Here is an 18885-nt window from a genome sequence, read left to right as displayed (position 1 = left end):
AAAAAAATGTAAGTCAAAGTAGTCCCTTTTTAGCCTTATATATTTTAGGACAAAAAAATAAATAAATAACAGATTAGGAGTAAGATGAGAACAAACTGAAGTAAGGTTTCACTTTGGAATTTAGCTCCGTACCAAGCAGCTTTGCGTGCACTGTGCTCAGGTTGCATTAAACATTAATATATAACCCATCACAGTAATGAAAACTGGACACTTTCGGCTTTTGAAACCAGGAAGCATTATCAAGCAACAACAGGTGCTAAAAAACACTTGTACTTTGTGTCTCTTGTGTATATAGCTCTGTTATGGCAATCACGACAGTTCGACAATCAATTGCCTAGGCCTGAGAAACCGTTTGAATGCGCCTGCGCGCAAACGTACATCGATCATCTCGGTGGTTGATTGCTCCAAGCTTAGGCGGAAACTTACAAACAGGAGAGCATTGAGGAGCGAGTGAGTAGAGCGGTATTAAAGATGGCGGCTAACGTGAATACCAACCCGTCCCAGCTTCTGCCGCTCGGTAATGACCTCTGGGCTATAAACCCCTTTAGTAGTGTCTGTGTAATGCTTAACCTGCTGCCTGCCCTGGTTATTTCAATGTGTTTATACCGGGCTCCATGACAGGCATGGTATCCAGCACTGTGAGTGCCAGAGGAGTGCTATACTGGATACTGCTCACACCCCCGGCACTCACATGGCTGATACCTTAATGATGCATTAATAGTGCTTTACTGATTTGTCTCAGGAAACTCATGGATATGTGACTCATTGTATTAAATCGCTGGTGGCTTAAGTTGTGATCACAATATGGCTATCCTTGTGTTCATAGATCAGTGCTTCTGTCGGTAACTCGTGCAACATATCCCCAACCCCACATCCTTTTAGATTTTTGGAAATATCGGCCTTAATTTATTTCTAATTAAATCTTAGCAGTGGAAACTAAAATAAATAAATAAAACCATAAAATGGATGCAATTACTTTTAATTCATTTTGTTGTAGTATTTTCTATGCAGTAGGTTAAATGTATCAGAAGTAACCTCCTGTGTGATATTGCTTATGTGTAATGCCAATGTGAATTTCCACAGCTTTAAAAAAATAATAATAATTTTACAATTTTTTTTTTGTTTGTTTGTTTCTTTCACTTCCTCTTTGTGTATTGCATTTGTATAGATAAAATCTCAAGCTCTTTAAAAAGAGCAGAAGTTAAATATATCCTTGTTTGGTGTGCAGTTGCCATATAGTCCCTTTTCAGCTCCTGACACTTAATTTGCCAGGAGGCTTCATCACTGTTGTACACGCTTGCATGTTTGAGTGTACAACTCAGCGGTCCGTTGAATAAACTCGAGATGCTCTATAGAATTCCTCATGCAGTGCATGAGACAATGCCATTTCCCATAACTCTTGTTGGGCTGACTGCTGGAAATTGACAGAAATTAAAGGGACACTCCAGGCACTTACACCACTTCTGCCCATTGGAGTGGTCTGTGTGCCATCTCCCATCACCCTTAACCCTGCAAGTGTAATTACTGCAGTTTTCATAAACTGCAATAATTACCTTGCACGGCTAAGTCTTCTGATAGACAGCCACTAGAGTGACTTCCGGGTTCTTAAAACACGGCGTTGCCGGAATCTCCATAGGAAAGCATCGAATAATGCTTTCCTATGGGGAGGTCTAATGCGCTTGTGGCCATTGCTGACGTCGGGGGAGGAGCGTGGGCAGAGCCTGACCCAGCGCCGAGGGACAGCGGCGCTGGATTCAGGTAAGTCACTGAAGGAATTTTAACCCCTTCAGCAACATGGGGTGGGGAGGAGGGAGGCACTACAGGATTCTACAGTGCCAGCAAAACAAATGTTTTTCTGGTACTTGAAAGTCTCTTAAAGGTGGAAGCTTCCTGGCTTAGTCCATAGACAAAATAGTCTCTGCTTTGTCTTATGTCTATCTATTGCTTTGGCATTTTAATTAAATTCAAAGGCAGATGGCATGAAAAGAACAAAAAGAGCTTAAAGGAACACTCCTGTCACCAGAACAACTAAACAGAAATTATATAATTTTTTTGTGCTAGGAGTCCCCTGGCACTTTCTTACGTGGAGGAGTTAACATTACATCCAGTTCCCAAGCGGCATCCGGCTTGTGAAATTGACTTTTCAGGACCTTTTTATGAATGGGGAGGTACTGATTGACTTTGGGCGTCAGCTGACCTCTGTTTCAGTCAGTTTCAGAAGCTGGATGCTGCTGGGGAAACTGAAATTAGGCATTGGAGGCAACCTTTGAGGTAAACCTTTTTAGAACGGATATACCCCTTATGTTAGAAAGCACCCTGGTCACCTTGCACCATTACAACTTAATTTTAATGAAGCTGTTAGGGTGACCAGAGTGTTCCTTTAAACTTGCCTCTTTTCCATTGCTGGGGCCAAGTTCTCCCTTCAGCCTGATAATCATTTACTGATGTCACTTTCTTTCACCGGAGACGGAGGTTTTGATGGACAGACTTTATTTATTTATTTTATGGCTAATGGCGCTCCAGTGACTTGGCTATAGATAGGTACACCTGTGATAGCAGAGGGATTCATCTCTATATCGGCATTGTTTAATAGCAAAAACGCTACACATATGGACATTAGGCACCATGACTTTAAATCACTGAATTGGTCATGGTGCTTGCAATAACATTTAAAAGAACTTTGCTACTGGAAATGTAGCTCCACCTCCAGAAGTAGTATTACTTAGCCAGTCTGAAACAAGAGTAGCATAGTTTCCTGACGACCGCCATCCAATGGCAGCACAGTATTCCCACCCCCACATTTTGTGCCGTTCAAGTCTTCCTCTCAGTCTGGCCTGTGGGGACATACCTCCAACTCTAGCAATGTTCATATATAATAAATCTCTTGTAAGTGGAAATTCGTTCCTCGGAGTAAAACATTATACTTCTATGTTGTTTTACAGTTTGACATGTTCAGTGCACTTCAGTTTTGTCCTTATTTATTTGCTAATGTTGGAGTATACAGTAATGTTTTCTATATAAAGTATTTCACTACCTAATACCTATAAACATTTGTTTCAACAGAGCTGGTGGATAAGTGTATAGGATCCCGTATTCATATTGTAATGAAGAGCGATAAAGAAATTGTTGGCACTCTTCTTGGATTTGATGACTTTGTTAGTATCCTTTTAAGGCTGGTCGCTGTCTATTTTCATTTTTGATAATGTATTTTTTTTTTTTTTTTTTTTTTAGCATTTTATTCATATATTTTTAAAGATGCCTGTATCTGCTTTTCACTTTCTGAAACCTGTCACCTCTGTTAAATGCGGCGGTGTTATAATATATGTGCAATATTATATATAATGTTTGTGTGTGTGTTTGCAATTCATGCCAAAATATTACTTTTTATATGAACACTCCAAGCACCATAACCACTACCATATTCTGTAGAGGTAAATGTGCCAGGAGTGTGGCACTTCTCCAATGTTGTCAGTTTGCTAGCAACTTACCTGAGGGGGACTTCTTACCTTGGGTCGCCTGTCAAAGAATTTCCTCTTGCAGCATTGAGAGCCAGAAACTCCTGCTAGGAGCTTCCATTGACTTTCCTGAGCCCTGTAGTGTAGGGCGGCTCATTGGCTGTGAGCATTAACTAATCACTCTCATCCAATAAGATTTAGTTCTGCACTGCTGGGCTTAGTTTAAAGAAGAGAACTTCCAGCTCCAGGGACCGTCTTTCTGCAACCATCAGGGTTGAAGTTAATTAGTTGGGACTGGTATGTAACGTGATTGACAGCTGAGATCGGTCAGCATCAGGCAAGGAACATAGAAAAGAGGTCTTTAAAAGAGTCTATTCGATAAATGTATCTACAATCATTTTAAAGGGTTACTCCAAGCATTATATCCACTACAGCCTGCTGTAGTGATTAAGATAAGAAGAGTACCGTGGCCTGGTTTTCCCGGTAATAGGGCAAACCGCTTCAAAATGGTGAGGCTCCATGGTGGTTTGGTGAAGCGGTTCAGATTTCTGCAGAGGTGTAGAAGCCAATGCAGTCATTATCTATTGGCTGAGAGTGTCAGCTGAACGCTCTCAGTCAACAAATAACATTCTGTGCAATGGCATTTTCGCAGAAATGACATTAGCGGGTTGGTTAACACGCAAGTGACCCTGCCAAGAGCTACACCTCTGGTAGCCGCAGGGTTAAAGGGACACTGTAGGCACCCAGACCACTTCTGCCCATTGGAGTGGTCTGGGTGCCAACTTCCACTACCCTTAACCCTGCAAGTGTAATTATTGCAGTTTTTTTATAAACTGCAATAATTACCTGGCAGGGTTAACTCCTGCTCTAGTGACTGTCTACTAGACAGCCACTAGAGAGCACTTCCTGATTCATAGCACAGGTTTTCTGTGCTGGACGTCCTCACGCTGTGTGAGGACCTCCAGTGTCGCTCAATTCCGCATAAGAAAGCATTTTAAATGCTTTCCTATGGAGAGCTCTAATGCGCGTGCGTGGCCTTGCCGCGCATGCGCATTAGGTCTCCTCAGCCGGCGGGCGGGATCAGTCTCGCCCACTGGCTGACGTAAGCAGGGCCGGACTGGGAATTAAAAGCAGCCCTGGAAAAAAAATTTTTTACCAACCCCATAATGCGTCATGCCAGCATAGTGTACAGATACAGAGTTAGAAAAGAGAACTTAAAATTAAAAATTATTACTCAAACGTAAAAAAAAAGCACTCATAGGCTTCAAAATAAACAAAAGTGCAGATTTATTTTAAGCAGACGTGCCTTTGCATGTAATCAATGTTTCAGTCCAACTACCTTGACATATTAAGGAAAGCTTGGTAATGGGACTGAAATGGTGAATGTATGTAGGGCACAACTGTAAAAAATTGACATTGTCTTGTTTATTTTGAAATCCTGTGGGTGCGCTCTTCACTTTAAATATTATTGTGATGGAGTATGCACCTAGCAACAAGACTGGGCCAATATCTGCTTATTACATACGGTACATATTAATGACATTTATCTGTGTATTATGCATATATAAATGTACATTAATATATGTGTGTGTGTATATATATATATATATATATATATATTCTCTCTAACTAATATACATGTCATATACCAGTGGTGGATCCAGAGCCTAATCCCGGGAGGAGCACTTGTAGATTATTTAATGAAATAATCCATGCACAATAACCACTACTGCTCTGTGTAGTGGTTATGGTGCAAGGAGTGCCGGGACCCCCTCCCAGAGTAAGTAGTCAAACCGTTTAGGAACAGTTAGACAACTTACCTGGGGTCTGCTGGGATATGGGGCTGTAGTAGGATATAGGAGCAGTGGTGCAATGTGTGAGAGGGGTTCAGTGTAAAATCTGGCATATTCTGGCATATTCTCTAACAAACCTTAAAGGAAGTTTTATGTGTATTTATTTATTTTTTACGATTTCAGTAACATCAGGACATAGTGATACAACAACTGTCCTGATCTGTGTTTTGCTTTACTTGTTGGCCTTGACTTGACTCTTCAGATATGGTGCTAGAAGATGTCACCGAATTGTAAGTAAAATCCAAATTTAAGTACTTCTGTTGTTTATATATGTTTCTACACCCATATCTACCTTTGCCACAACCAGCACCGGGCACTACAAAAGTCTTCTTGGAGTGCAAGCTACTACAATGTATATATATATATATATATATATATATATATTGTGTGTGTGTGTGTGTATGTATGTATATATATATGTCATGCACTGTCACGGCAATATACCCCAACACGAAAGAATAGTCCAGATAGTCTATGGCAAGAAAACAAGATACGTCTTACCGGACCTTAGAATGGCCGGACTAGACGAGGACAAGAAAAGACAGAGTCCAGAACAAGCCGAGGTCAAGGGGACAGAGAGACAGCGTAAACTAGAACAAGCCAAGGACTGGTACACAGGAGAGCAAACCGGCGAACAAGACAAGCAAGGATAAAGAGAAAACGGAGTCACGAACAAAGCCAAGGTCTAGCACCAAAAAACCACAACTGAACAATACAAGCACTAAAGGGAACTGAACCAGAGACCACGATAGGGCAAGGTACTAAGGGAAAAGGTGAGTATAAATATCCTAGATTTCAATTTGATTGGCCCCTGTCATATCCACGCCCCCAAAACGTGAGTGTATGGGGAATGTGGCATGACAGGGGCCAATGGGAGACAGTTTCAATTTTCGGCTCCCACTGTCCCTTTAAGAGCGCGCCCAAGACACGCGGCGCGCTCTTAGAGTCAGGCGGGACATGTGACCGCTTCACGCGGTCACTGCCCGCCTTTCTGATATCGGATGAGCCGTCGGATGAGCTGCGCGCAGCTTGTGCAGAAGCAGGACCACGCGCGGCGAGAACAGAGGACCCCGGCCGGCCCCTGGAGAGGGTAAGTACCGCTACATGCACATGTGAAAATACTGTTTTGCATTATGCATAGCTGCTCATCTAAGGTTGCCTGTTAACAGTACTTGTTGATATCGGATGAGCCGTCGGATGAGCTGCGCGCAGCTTGTGCAGAAGCAGGACCACGCGCGGCGAGAACAGAGGACCCCGGCCGGCCCCTGGAGAGGGTAAGTACCGCTACATGCACATGTGAAAATACTGTTTTGCATTATGCATAGCTGCTCATCTAAGGTTGCCTGTTAACAGTACTTGTTCAAATAAGAATGATCTAAGAAAGTCCATAACCTAGCATCATATTTATAGTTAAACTTTAAACTTCTTTTTTTTTTTTTTTTATTCAACATACTATGATTTATAATGCAGGATTTAAAGTTTGGATTATTCATTAAAAATAAAAATAATGCACAATATAAAAGTTAATGTACAAATTATTGTATGTAATTTCAGGCTCCCTTTAAAGGAACACTATAGCATTGGGAATACAAAACTGTATTTCTAATTCTATATTGTCCCTCTGCCTATTTCTTTAGGTTTGCTGCACCTCCACTTTGGTGTATAGATGATGTCTTTAACGTGTACCTACAGACTTTTTAATTTTACTTCCAGAACACATTAAGTGCCTTATAAGATATTTTTTTCAGTCCCTGTGTTAGGTTCAATGTTCAAATCTGTGAATAAGAAAATTAACTATAAATTTGCACCTATTAACCTCCCTGGCGGTATGATTATGTCAGGAATTTTGTACCAAAAGCGGTACCATTTTTTTGCATGGAAATTTGGTGTTATGTATTGTAGGCCAGTAATTACTTTCTTAAACCTGACCAAAAGTACTCTCAGATGTGATAAAGTTCGAAACATAAAATCATGAATTATAATCTAATAAATAATATACCGGTTCCCATTTTCTGTTCCTGGAAAACTTGCGATGCAGAGTAGCTGATTGCTGCTCGTTGTAGCGATTTGTCTCCGTGACAATCTTTTCAATGACGTCATCTGTGAGAAATAATTTTAGGTATGCCAAAGGATCATTGTGCTCAACGTCTACCTTCATCCCAGGTGATCCAGTAAACGGAAATCTTGGCGGCGGTACCTCATCCATACCGCAATCAATAAGGCACCAAGTGCGCACATCACTGAGCTCGGGTGCAGAATCGTCGCTGTTGCCACTTCTCAGGTCACTGTCAGAGTCGGATGACGAATCTTGCCACGAATCGCTATCGCAGTCGCTCAATTCTGCGAGGGGCTCTGTGTCGCTGCCGCTGTCACTCATCTGATCCAAACCCGCTTTGGAGATGCTAAAGTGACGCTTTGATGCCATGGTAAAAAAATTATTTTATGGGCAGAAATTACAGCAAAATTTCAAATCTGAGGTGATACTGTGTCAAATCTGAGGTGATACAATGTAATCTGACAGGATTTCACTGTATCACCTAACTTTATGTGTGTGTGTCACTTTTATGCTTGAAACCTTTCGAATTACCTGCCCAGTTCCGCCCCCATGAGCCTCTGCGGCTCACAGAGACGGAACCAGGAAGTCAGATGGTGGCATCCGCCGGGGCTCTCACCGGCAATCACAGCGCGGGGACATCGCTGGATCGCAAGGAGAAGGTAAGGAGACTCCGCTGCCAGCTCTGTTATCTACCCCGAGCGTGACTCGGGGTTACCGCTTCTGGCAGCGAAAATTAACCCCGAGTCACGCTCGGGAATACCGCTATCCTGGTTAAAAGTGCTTCTGCAAAACAAAAAAATAAAGCCCTCTAAATTGTTCTCCTCAAATGAACACCACACAAACAGCTAACATAAATATTTATAGGGGGGGGAACTGTAATAGGATGATAACACTATCCACCACTTAAGTGTATCAGAACACAAATGTAAACAGAAATGTGTAGAGGTAACAATAGAGATCTTTAATGCACAGTTTCAAAACACAGCTTCACAGTGCAGCTTCGTATAAAGGTACAATAGGAACTTTGTAACCGCTATACATGCAGCTGTACTGCCAGGAATATCAACATATAGTATATACTGTTGCATTGGCATGACATCACAATTATCTCACATGACATAACAGGGCTAGACATAGATATTCCTATCACTTTATGCGACTTGGAACGGCTTGAGGGTTTTGTATATTAGTTAGTAGTGTGGACCCGATGGAACCACGTGGTGTGGAGACTGTCCACATCACGTGTTTAAAGTTTAAGAGGTTGGATGCATGCCTCTTCCATAGGCAGTCACACCGGCAAATTGAACCCAAAAATGAACTCCATAATCTGTGTCCGTGATCACACTGCTCATAACTAAATATCGAAATGAAACATGGAGTAGTTAGAAAGGTGCCTTCATGGGCACCTAGTATAGGACAGGCAGTAAGAAGAGACGGAGTCCTAATACTATGGCACAGAGAGCCGTAGGATTGGCAGATAGTAAGAGTATACTTACTGAATCATATTGCTCCTAACACCCTGATCGGTCACTCGTCTGTCTGTAATACACAGATGGCTGTCAACCATCTAGGTTCCTCGGGTGCCTAAATGGCTAATAAATGTTGCCCGTAGTCCAAATCCGCCCGGGAGCACAGATGACAGAGCTAATTAATAGTTAATTCAAGGCGAAATGTGCTTCGGGGCTCGACATTTGCTACTTTATTGTTATGTTATAGCTCTGCCTTCTGTGCTCCCGGGCACCTTTTCTTACCTACAACTCTATTTTTGTACATATTATATTAATTTATCATCATTAGACAGCGATCCACCCGCTGGATTAGTTATCAAGAGGTGTTATATGATCTCCGAATTTGCCAACTAATTATTTTTTATGTACATACCCTATTAATTTACTGCTATAATTACTATTCGATAACCTCATCTCTTTTTTATGAGTACCATTTTATTTTTATTTCTAGCATTTTTAATTTTTTTTAATTCTTTATTTTTGTTGTGCGGATGGTCATAACATGTCAACAGACGCCACAACAGCGTATTTCAAGTTTTATACAGGTTAGACAGTGGCATTGTAAACTGCACAGTTTTTATATTGAACATATAGATAATCAGTTAAGTAGTCCGTGTAGGGTTAAATGAAAGTAACTGAAATAAACGTGGTACTCACACATATCTAAGGTATATAGCGAGGCATCAGATGTGGTTAGTGCCAGCACCTCAAACACGAGTGAGTATATGAGGTGAGGCCTATATGAAACTGGTGTGACATATATGTCGGCAAGACACAAATGATAGGCAGGTAAATTGTGAGACAATTAGATAGGTAGGGACATTGCGACAGTGTTATACACGTTACCCTACATCTAAGTTACAGAGAAAGATGTCACGTAATGCATTTTCGTCATTAAAATAACAATGCAACTTAAGATGAACGTATAACAACATGTTAAACTTCGGTGGTGAGGGGGTTTCTTTACGTTGGATGCGTTAAGCTTTATTTACTACCTGGGCTTAATGGGCAAAATAGGTATGCTATGCGGTTTTGGGGAAGCCCGCTTTTCTGGGTCAAGTACCTAGGTACTGGCTGCCGTGCCACTGCATTGGTAACGCATTTGTGTGGTGGGGGCTTATTGCTTAAGAATTTAAAGTTAAAAGTTAGAGGTTCGCCTTGAGGCACGGGCACAATACCCCAGGAGAGAAAAGGAAAATACCCTGGCTACTTGCATACAAGTGCTGCCAGCTATATGGACAAACTTTCTGCCCAGCCCCCTTCGTGTCGGTCTACAGGGTTACACAGGTATCATATTAGTGCAATAAAGCTATGCAGAAATAGGTCTGGCTAAATTAAAATAATATGAGAAATAGTATGGTGAATAATATGAGAGAGCTATCTGAGGAGTGTGGAGTGTCCCGTAAGTCTATCAGGTCTGAGGGGCCTGTCAGCCGGGTCCTCCAGCCGATGTCTATGGAGGGGCTTGTGTTGCCGATCCGCTGTAGCTGGATGCTCGGTTCAGGGAACAGCAGTGTGGTTTTAAGCAATGTTCGTCGTGTCATGGGCGTTAGGTGTGGGCCTCCGTGTTTCTCTGCTTATGGGTTCCTTTTCAGGCGGTAGTCCACGGGAGGATGGGGGTCGGCAATGCTTGGGGGTCCAGTTGCCTATACCCCCGGGTTTGGACCTTGTGGGGAATCAGGTCGTGGTTCCAGCTCTAGCGGTTAGCGCTTGATCCCTGGGCACAAAGTCACAAGTAGCCCCGGGGTCCCAGCCGTGAGGGTGTGTCGGGCCCAGCGAGTTCGATGGCAGTCCTAATGCTTGCAAGTGGCGTGATGCCTCTGGCAGGTCACGTATGGTGATGATGGTGTCTCCACGTGGTATCTGCAATGAACGAGACTGGCTCCATCGATAGCTGATGGTTTTCTTGCGTAGGAGGGAGGTAAGCGGTTGGAGCGACCTTCGCCAAGCAAGGGTTCCCCCCGACAGGTCAGCGAAGAAGGTTAAGGACATTCCTTCAAAATTGTAGGGAGTTTGCCCCCCCTGGTGGCCGCCATTACTGCTGCCTCGTCTCTGAGGGTCTGGAACTGCATTATTATGTCCCCGGAGGCTGCGGTTGGTGCCTTGATTGGTTTCGGGAGTCGAAATATGCCCTCCGGTGATATTGTTTTAGCCTGCCTCGGCGTGAGTATGGCTGTCAGGAGGCGCCTCTCGAAGTGTGGGCGTTCTTCTGGCGGCACCGTCTCCCCGACACCTCTGAGTTTTATGTTCCTCTGTCTCCACTTATCTTCTAGGGTGTCAAATCTGCTCTCATGCTTTGCGCTCTGTTTCGTGAGCTCTCCCACCCTTGTGTTAGCACTTTAATTTGCTGTGTGTGGGTTTGTGTTGTGTGTTCCATCTCTCCGAGGCGGCCTGTCAGGCCCCGCAGGTCCTCCCGGATCAAGGCCACATCCGCCGAGATCTTAGTGTGGAAATCCGCCATGATCTCCCTGATGGCTGCTAGGGTGACTGGGGCGGCGTCTGAAGATCCATGCGGAGGCGCTGCTCGTGTTGCCGGTTGCCGCACCATTGCCAGCGCGTGGTCTTCGTCTCCCTCCTCCGACATCCCATCTGAGAAGTCGGAGCAGCCGCCATGGAGGGGCACCATGTGCCTGCCGCCATAGGTCCCCAATGCTTCTCCCCTGCTGGGGTCGGTCGGGCTTCAGTTTTTTTGTTTTCTTGCCCATCAGGTGAGTGTTGGGAGCCTTTAGGGCGCCTTTTGTTTGTGGGTCACCTCTGTTTTAGTTTTTTTTTCCCCGTTTTTAGCCGGAGCTCTGAGGCTCTGCGTCTGTCCGCTTCGGTGGTTAGGCCACGCCCCCATCTCTGTATATTTTCGATCTTTTTGTTAATATTATCAGGTAGCGAAACTATTGTGGTTTTTATCCACATGCTGGTTAATTCATTAGGAGGTTTAAACAGATCTCCCTTAGTTATTCGAATATCTAGATAGAAATATGCCCTCTACTTAGAGGCCGGAGAACTGAGTGAATATCTGCAGATAGGATATTCATGTGCTCTCATGACAGTTTTTTCTAGCAGCATTCCCTCTAATGCTATTTTATATCGCAGTGGATTCATCCTTGACATATTGATACAACATTGTATCTGAGTTTTCTTTGACATATTGTTACCTACTAGGACTGCTAACACTGCACACTCAGAGGGTATCTGTTTGAGAAACCAACCAGGTGATTCTATTGGGACCTGTAATTGCATTCCCTTAGACACGGACTGATATCGTTATGGCGCTCTATTTAACTTGGTCTTGTCTTATTGCTACACTTTAAACAAAATGTTTTCTCTTTATTTTCTGTACTCTTTGCTTGTACTGCCGTAATTGATTCTCTGATTGAGTCAGGCAGTCATAGCCAGGGTTAATTTGTGTCTGTTTTGTGTTTTTGGTTTGATTAATAAAGTATCCTCGAGATTTGTATTTATTTGATTTCAACTGTATGTCATGATAGCAATAGTTAGAACAGATTTCTGCTTTTCCTTTCTTTGCAACCAATTTTTCTAGGGTTACCCCCTTATTTGTTCCTATAGATTTTTGGGACATCGACTGTTTGGCCAACCTCTTATCAAGGAACAATAGGTAGTTGAGGACCCTGCTCAAACTAGCTTACAGTCTAGAGGAGGTGGGGTATAAAAACACAATAGGAAAGGTATTGAGGGAGACCGCAAATAGACCTGGTGGGAAAGTAGCAGAACTGGAGGTAAGAGTGGAGTGTGGCACTTTAGGAGAGAGCAAGAGGAAGGTTTGAGAGAGAGAAGTTACTCTTGGAGGCCCTAAGCAATCCTGAAAAGATGGGTTTTGAGGGACTTAAAGGATTGAAGACTAGGGGAGAGTCTGACAGGGGTAGACGGGCTGTTCCAAAGGAAAGGAACCGCCCATGAGAAGTCTTGCAGGTGTGAATTTGCAGTAAGGGCACACCTTCAGCAGACAGGAGGAGGTCACCAGTAGAGCGGCGAGACAGAGAGGGGGCATACCTTTTGAATCAGTGAAGAAATGTAAGAATTGATAGAGGGGTGAGGTGTGAGAGAAGAGCAAAATCAGCCTGGCGGCAGCATTCATCACAGATTGATGGGGGGCAGTAACTTAGACAAACTGGTGATGATGCGGGAGATTAGTGCACAGTCGGTGCAAAAATAGTGGTTACATAGGTACTGTACACTGCTCTACCTCTTTAGTAAAAGTTGTCTCTGATGAGCCCTCCCTTAGTTTCTTCTCACGGGGTTTCAAGAAATAGAGGTTAACCTAGGCAATGCCAACTGGTTTCATCGATCCTTTGCTTTGACAACCATAAAACACACAAGTTGTAATGCTTGAACTAGCAGTAGTAGAAGGAGCTGCAGCTCCTGTGTAAGCAGCAACAGAAGTTATTTTGGAACTGGTGGTTTTCTTTGTGAGACTAGCTGACTCTGCTGCTGCACCTAGAGTTTCTACTTTAGTCTTTGAGTCACCAATTGTAGCATAAAACATCAGAGAAACAATTTACCTCTTTGGTGAGGGGTATTCTTATAAACCTCTACGTATATATTGGCTCTTAATAAGTAACACATGGGGTGAGAAACAGCATCCGTTGTTTTATACATCTGCGCTCTATCAAAAGGTTAATAAGTTGTGTAGGTGTTAATAAGAATACTTCTTTATTTCTCATTCAAGATTGAAAACTGTGCCTTTTCCTGCAGAACCTGCAAACCTCGTTGGTCTCGAAGTATTGTGTAACACGTTCATTGTTTTTTTTGTATGAAGATGGTTTTTTAAAATGTATATCCTGTTCTTTTAATTTCAGTGAAATCACACCAGAGGGAAGACGGATTACAAAACTAGATCAGATCTTATTAAATGGAAACAATATAACTATGGTAAGTTGCAATTGTTTTCCATGAAAGTAGCATCCCTAGCAGATTTTGACCTAAGTCCTGTGGTGGCATTATGAAGAACAATTTACCGTATATACTCGAGTATAAGCCGAGGCCCCTAATTTTATCCCAAAAAACTGGGAAAACTTATTGACTCGAGTATAAGACTAGGGTGGGAAATGCAGCAGCTACTGGTAAATTTCTAAATAAAATTAGATCCTAAAAAAAATATATTAATTGAATATTTATTTACAGTGTGTGTATAATGAATGCAGTGTGTGCGTATGTGTGTGTGTGTATGAGTGCATGAGTGCAGCGTGTGCATGAGTGCTGTGTGTGTGTGTGTGAATGCAGTGTGTGAATGCAGTGTGTGCAAGGATATTTGCCGCCCCTCCCCCCCCCATATGTCCTGACTTCCCCTCCTCCTCCCTCAGTGGTCCTTACCTCCCCACCCCCGTGTTCCTTCACCCCTCCCCTAGTGGTCCTTACCCTCCCCTCCCCTAGTGGTCCTTATCCCACCCCCTCCCTCCCATAGTGGTCCTTATCCCACCCCCTCCCTCCCATAGTGGTCCTTATCCCCCCCCATCCCTCCCATAGTGGTCCATATACCCCCCCTCCCTCCCATAGTGGTCCTTATCCCACCCCCTCCCATAGTGGTCCTTATACCCCCCCTCCCTCCCATGGTGGTCCTTATACCCCCCTCCCTCCCATGGTGGTCCTTATCCCCCCCCTCCCTCCCATAGTGGTCCTTATCCCCCCCTCCCTCCCATAGTGGTCCTTATCCCCCCCTCCCTCCCATAGTGGTCCTTATACCCCCCCCTCCCTCCCATAGTGGTCCTTATACCCCCCTCCCTCCCATAGTGGTCCTTATCCCCCCCCTCCCTCCCATAGTGGTCCTTATCCCCCCCCTCCCATAGTGGTCCTTATACCCCCCTCCCTCCCATGGTGGTCCTTATACCCCCCTCCCTCCCATGGTGGTCCTTATCCCCCCCCCTCCCTCCCATAGTGGTCCTTATCCCCCCCCTCCCTCCCATAGTGGTCCTTATACCCCCCCTCCCTCCCATAGTGGTCCTTATACCCCCCCTCCCTCCCATAGTGGTCCTTATACCCCCCTCCCTCCCATAGTGGTCCTTATCCCCCCCCTCCCTCCCATAGTGGTCCTTATACCCCCCTCCCTCCCATAGTGGTCCTTATCCCCCCCTCCCTCCCATAGTGGTCCTTATCCCCCCCTCCCTCCCATAGTGGTCCTTATCCCCCCCCCTCCCATAGTGGTCCTTATACCCCCCTCCCTCCCATAGTGGTCCTTATCCCCCCCTCCCTCCCATAGTGGTCCTTATACCCCCCCCCCTCCCTCCCATAGCGGTCCTTATACCCCCCTCCCTCCCGTAGTGGTCCTTATACCCCCCCCCCCCCCCCCCCCTCCCATAGTGGTCCTTATACCCCTTTTTTTTGTTATTATTAATTTTTTTTTTATTATTATTTTTTTATTATTATTTCTTATTTTATTTTATTTCGTCCCCCCTCCCTGCTTGATATATGGCAGGGAGGGGGGCTCTCCTTCCCTGGTGGTCCAGTGGCAGTTTAGTGGGGGGGAGAGGGGGGCTGGCAGAGCTGTACTTACCTGTTCTGCAGCTCCTGTCAGCTCTTTCCTCCTCTGCGCCGTCCGTTCTGCTCTTCTGTCAGCTTACACGTCTCGCGAGATTTACACTGGGAGCTGACCGAGGTGCTGACCGGACGGCGCAGAGGAGGAGAGAGCTGACAGGAGCTGCAGAACAGGTAAGTACAGCTCTGCCAGCCCCCCTCTCCCCCCAGTCTGTATTATGGCAATGCAAATTGCCATAATACAGACCTTGACTCGAGTATAAGCCGAGTTGGGGTTTTTCAGCCCAAAAAATGGGCTGAAAAACTCGGCTTATACTCGAGTATATACGGTACACAACATAAGCACGACACCAAAATGTAAAGCTTCTGTTGCTTAGTGTCTGGACATCATATGCTGATTAATGTCAGACTTTTTAGGAAAGTCAAATTTCTGTTTCCTACTATTCAGTACTTACTGAGTTGTATTTAAAGTATAATAACTGGCCTGGAAAAATTCACCAAGTCCGCTATATTAACAATATAATATGTTGGCTCGTTTTTTCTGTTCAGATTAACATTTAAGAAATTTGGATTTTAGTGAATAACTCTGCTAGTAAATTTTGGGTGAATTATATTTTTTGCCCTTCTATTTTCATAATTTCCTTTACTTATAATACTGATTTCAGTCTTTTTCAGCAGTCCATTAATGTATTCAATCTTTTTCTCTCCTTAGTTGGTACCGGGAGGTGAAGGCCCCGAAGTTTAAACGGCAAGGAAAATGACAGCAGTGTCATCAACACCATTTGTTTTGTCTTTTGAAAGTGAACATTGTGTAATGCTTTGTAGTACAGGGAGATAGAAACCAGTTAGTTTTATTGTTTGTTTTTTTTGGGGGGGGGGGTTTATACAGTTTTTTTTTGATATGCAAAAATGCTGCAGTGAAAATTTTTGAGTGTACGTCATAATTTTCTGTGTAAGAAAATGTTGAGAGGGGAAAAAAAAACATTATTGTAGACCTACTTTTTATTCATTAAAACAGAAAATGGAAAGATGTATTGTTAAATATTAAACATTTATTTTCATGCATTTATGGGCTATTTTTCCATAAATCATAGGAGCCAGACAACATTTTAAAGTATCAAGCTTTAATCAGCATGCTCACAGAAACACCTTATTGGAAAAAAATTAAATATGTGAATCCTGGATATGTTTAAATCCTTATGATAAAATATGGCAAATTACAAAAGAGGTGTATTAACACTGTGTAAAAACAAACTGACAAAATGTGCGGTTTACTTCAGTAGTTTCATTGCAATTAAATAAAACAACTGGGGCTCCTCTCATAAATGTTGCTTTTTTCAGGGTCAGCTCTCCAAAAATGCCCTAAAGCATACACAATATCTAGAGCGACAACGAACTCAAAAACATTATGCCAATTTTAAAATTTGTTACTGGTATACCCAAAGGTAACATCCTCATACAAAGGTGAACAAACATTGATAAACGATGTACCAGTAAGTGTTAAAGGGTGATGGGAGGCATCAAAACATCTTTAGCTTATTGAAGCAGTGTGAGTGTACAGATCATGCTCAATTTTCGGATATTTAAATTATCGTATTTTTCGCTCCATAAGACGCACTTTTTTCCCCCTCAAAAGTGAGGGGAAATGTCTGTGCGTCTTATGGAGCGAATGTGAAGCTTTACTTACTTGTCTTGAAGCGTGGGCCGGCTTCACAGCGGCACCGCAGTACTGGAACTTCAATTTCAGGTTCCGGTTTCCGGCGGGACTGAAAGGAAGTGCGCACTCAGTGTGCACACTTCCTTTCAGTCCCGCCGGAAACCGGAACCTTAAGTTCCAGTACCGCGGTGCTGCTGTGAAGCCGGCCCACGCTACAAGACAAGTAATTGGGGGACACTATGGGACAAGGGGAGGGGGGCACTATGGGAGGGAAAGTGCAATATGGGACAAGGGGAGGCGGGGAGAACACTATGGGAAAGGGGGGAGAACACTATGGGATGAGAACACTATTGGACAAGGGGAGGAGGGGTTGAAATCACTATAGTGCCCTGAGGGTGCCCCCACCCTCAGGGACCCCCTCCCGGCGGGCTCTGGGATGAGGAAAGGGTTAAAACTTACCTTTATTCCAGCGCTGGGCGGGGAGCTCTCCGCCTCTAGAGGATTTGGAGGCTGGATTAACCCTATTATAAACATAGCAGTTTCTCTGAAACTGCTATGTTTATAAAAAAAAAAAAAGGGGTTAAATCCTAGAGGGACCTGGCACCCAGACCACTTCATTAAGCTGAAGTGGTCTGGGTGCCTAGAGTGGTCCTTTAAAGATCATTATGGAACAGGAGAGGGGAGTGGGTGGTAAGGAACACTATGGGACAGGGGAGAAAAAAAGAATATCCTGAACAAACTTTCCCATAGTAAGAAACACTATTGGGACCGTTTGTTCAGAATATTTTTTTTTCTGGGTTTCCTCCTCTAAAAACTAGGTGCGTCTTATGGTGTGGTGCGTCTTATGGAGCGAAAAATACGGTACTTGTTTCTGTTTATGCAACCCTAGCCCCGCCTCCTCTGCATTTGACTCACCCAGCCAGCATTTTAATCAGTTGTTAACTTATTTTCTCATGCTCTGTTAATTGATCTTTTATCATGGAGGCTACTGCAGGTTCTAGAAGGTTATTAACAGAGCAAGCGATATGAAATTCTATGTTAAACAGGATGTACAATACAGAGTGTGTAAACATTGGATCTCTCTTCTACATGAAGTATATAGGGAGGCTGTGTAAGTTACATGCAAGGAGGTGTGGGTAGGTCTGTATAAACAAAGTGATTTACCTCCTAAATGGCAGAGAATTGAGCAGCGACAATGCAGGTGCATGATCTACATACTAAAACCATTCCATTAAGCTAAGGTTTTTATACCTATTGTGTCCCTTTAAATAAACAATAGCACAACACAATTGTAGACTTTCTTTCTACTAAGGTTATCAAATTTACAAACAATCTTATAATACGTAATGTTTTTGTACAGTTCTTGCTGCACCCAGTCTGTCCAGTGGTATTAAATGTTCTTTCTTCATACATTACTACAGGCTACTAACAGTCTCATGATCTAGTAAAGTCTCATGGCCTTATAGCTGGGCTCTAATTGAGCTTGCACTATGCAAATAACGCAGCAACCAGGGGTGTGGCTAGGATCCAAAAACAACTGGGGTTTAAAAAACTGTACTGTTTTATATTGCCGTTTTTAAAAAGAGGAGGGCCACTGCACCCAGACAACTTTATTGAGATTTGCCTTGCATGTGATGACAGTACATAGTAGGGATGTACTTCCCCCATGGGACCAGCTGTCTGCAAGAGATACATTTAAGCAAAAAGCCCCCTTCCACTTATAAAGGAAATCGCCATGCAATTCCCTTTCAGTTCTTTTGTCCCATCGCAAGACGGACGAGCAGCTCTGCATGGAATTCTGTTGAGGTACATGAGCTGCTGTTTTAGGCGATTTGGCTTTATGGCTCCCAGGGTGGACCCTAACCATACTTTA

General features: G+C 43.6%; 1 protein-coding gene across 1 annotated transcript; it reads left to right on the top strand.

The window, feature by feature from the left end:
- Nucleotides 1-330: 330 nt before the first annotated feature.
- Nucleotides 331-16229, top strand: LSM5 (LSM5 homolog, U6 small nuclear RNA and mRNA degradation associated). The gene is made up of 5 exons (XM_063450633.1): nt 331-517; nt 3064-3159; nt 5511-5538; nt 13684-13756; nt 16068-16229. The coding sequence occupies exons 1-5, from the start codon at nt 472-474 to the stop codon at nt 16098-16100; spliced, it is 276 nt and encodes a 91-aa protein (XP_063306703.1). The 5' UTR covers nt 331-471; the 3' UTR covers nt 16101-16229.
- The last annotated feature ends 2656 nt before the right edge of the window (nt 16230-18885 follow it).

Source organism: Pelobates fuscus, chromosome 4, assembly GCF_036172605.1.
Source record: "Pelobates fuscus isolate aPelFus1 chromosome 4, aPelFus1.pri, whole genome shotgun sequence".
NCBI classification, from domain to species: domain Eukaryota; kingdom Metazoa; phylum Chordata; class Amphibia; order Anura; family Pelobatidae; genus Pelobates; species Pelobates fuscus.
This window is presented reverse-complemented; position numbering and strand designations above follow the sequence as displayed.

Coding starts and splice junctions, on each gene's coding strand:
- LSM5 (XM_063450633.1), top strand. CDS start 472: ATGGCGGCTAACGTGAATACCAACCCGTCCCAGCTTCTGCCGCTCG. Junction 3,160..5,510: donor TGGATTTGATGACTTTGTTA/GTATCCTTTTAA, acceptor TTGACTCTTCAG/ATATGGTGCTAGAAGATGTC. Junction 13,757..16,067: donor ATGGAAACAATATAACTATG/GTAAGTTGCAAT, acceptor TTCTCTCCTTAG/TTGGTACCGGGAGGTGAAGG.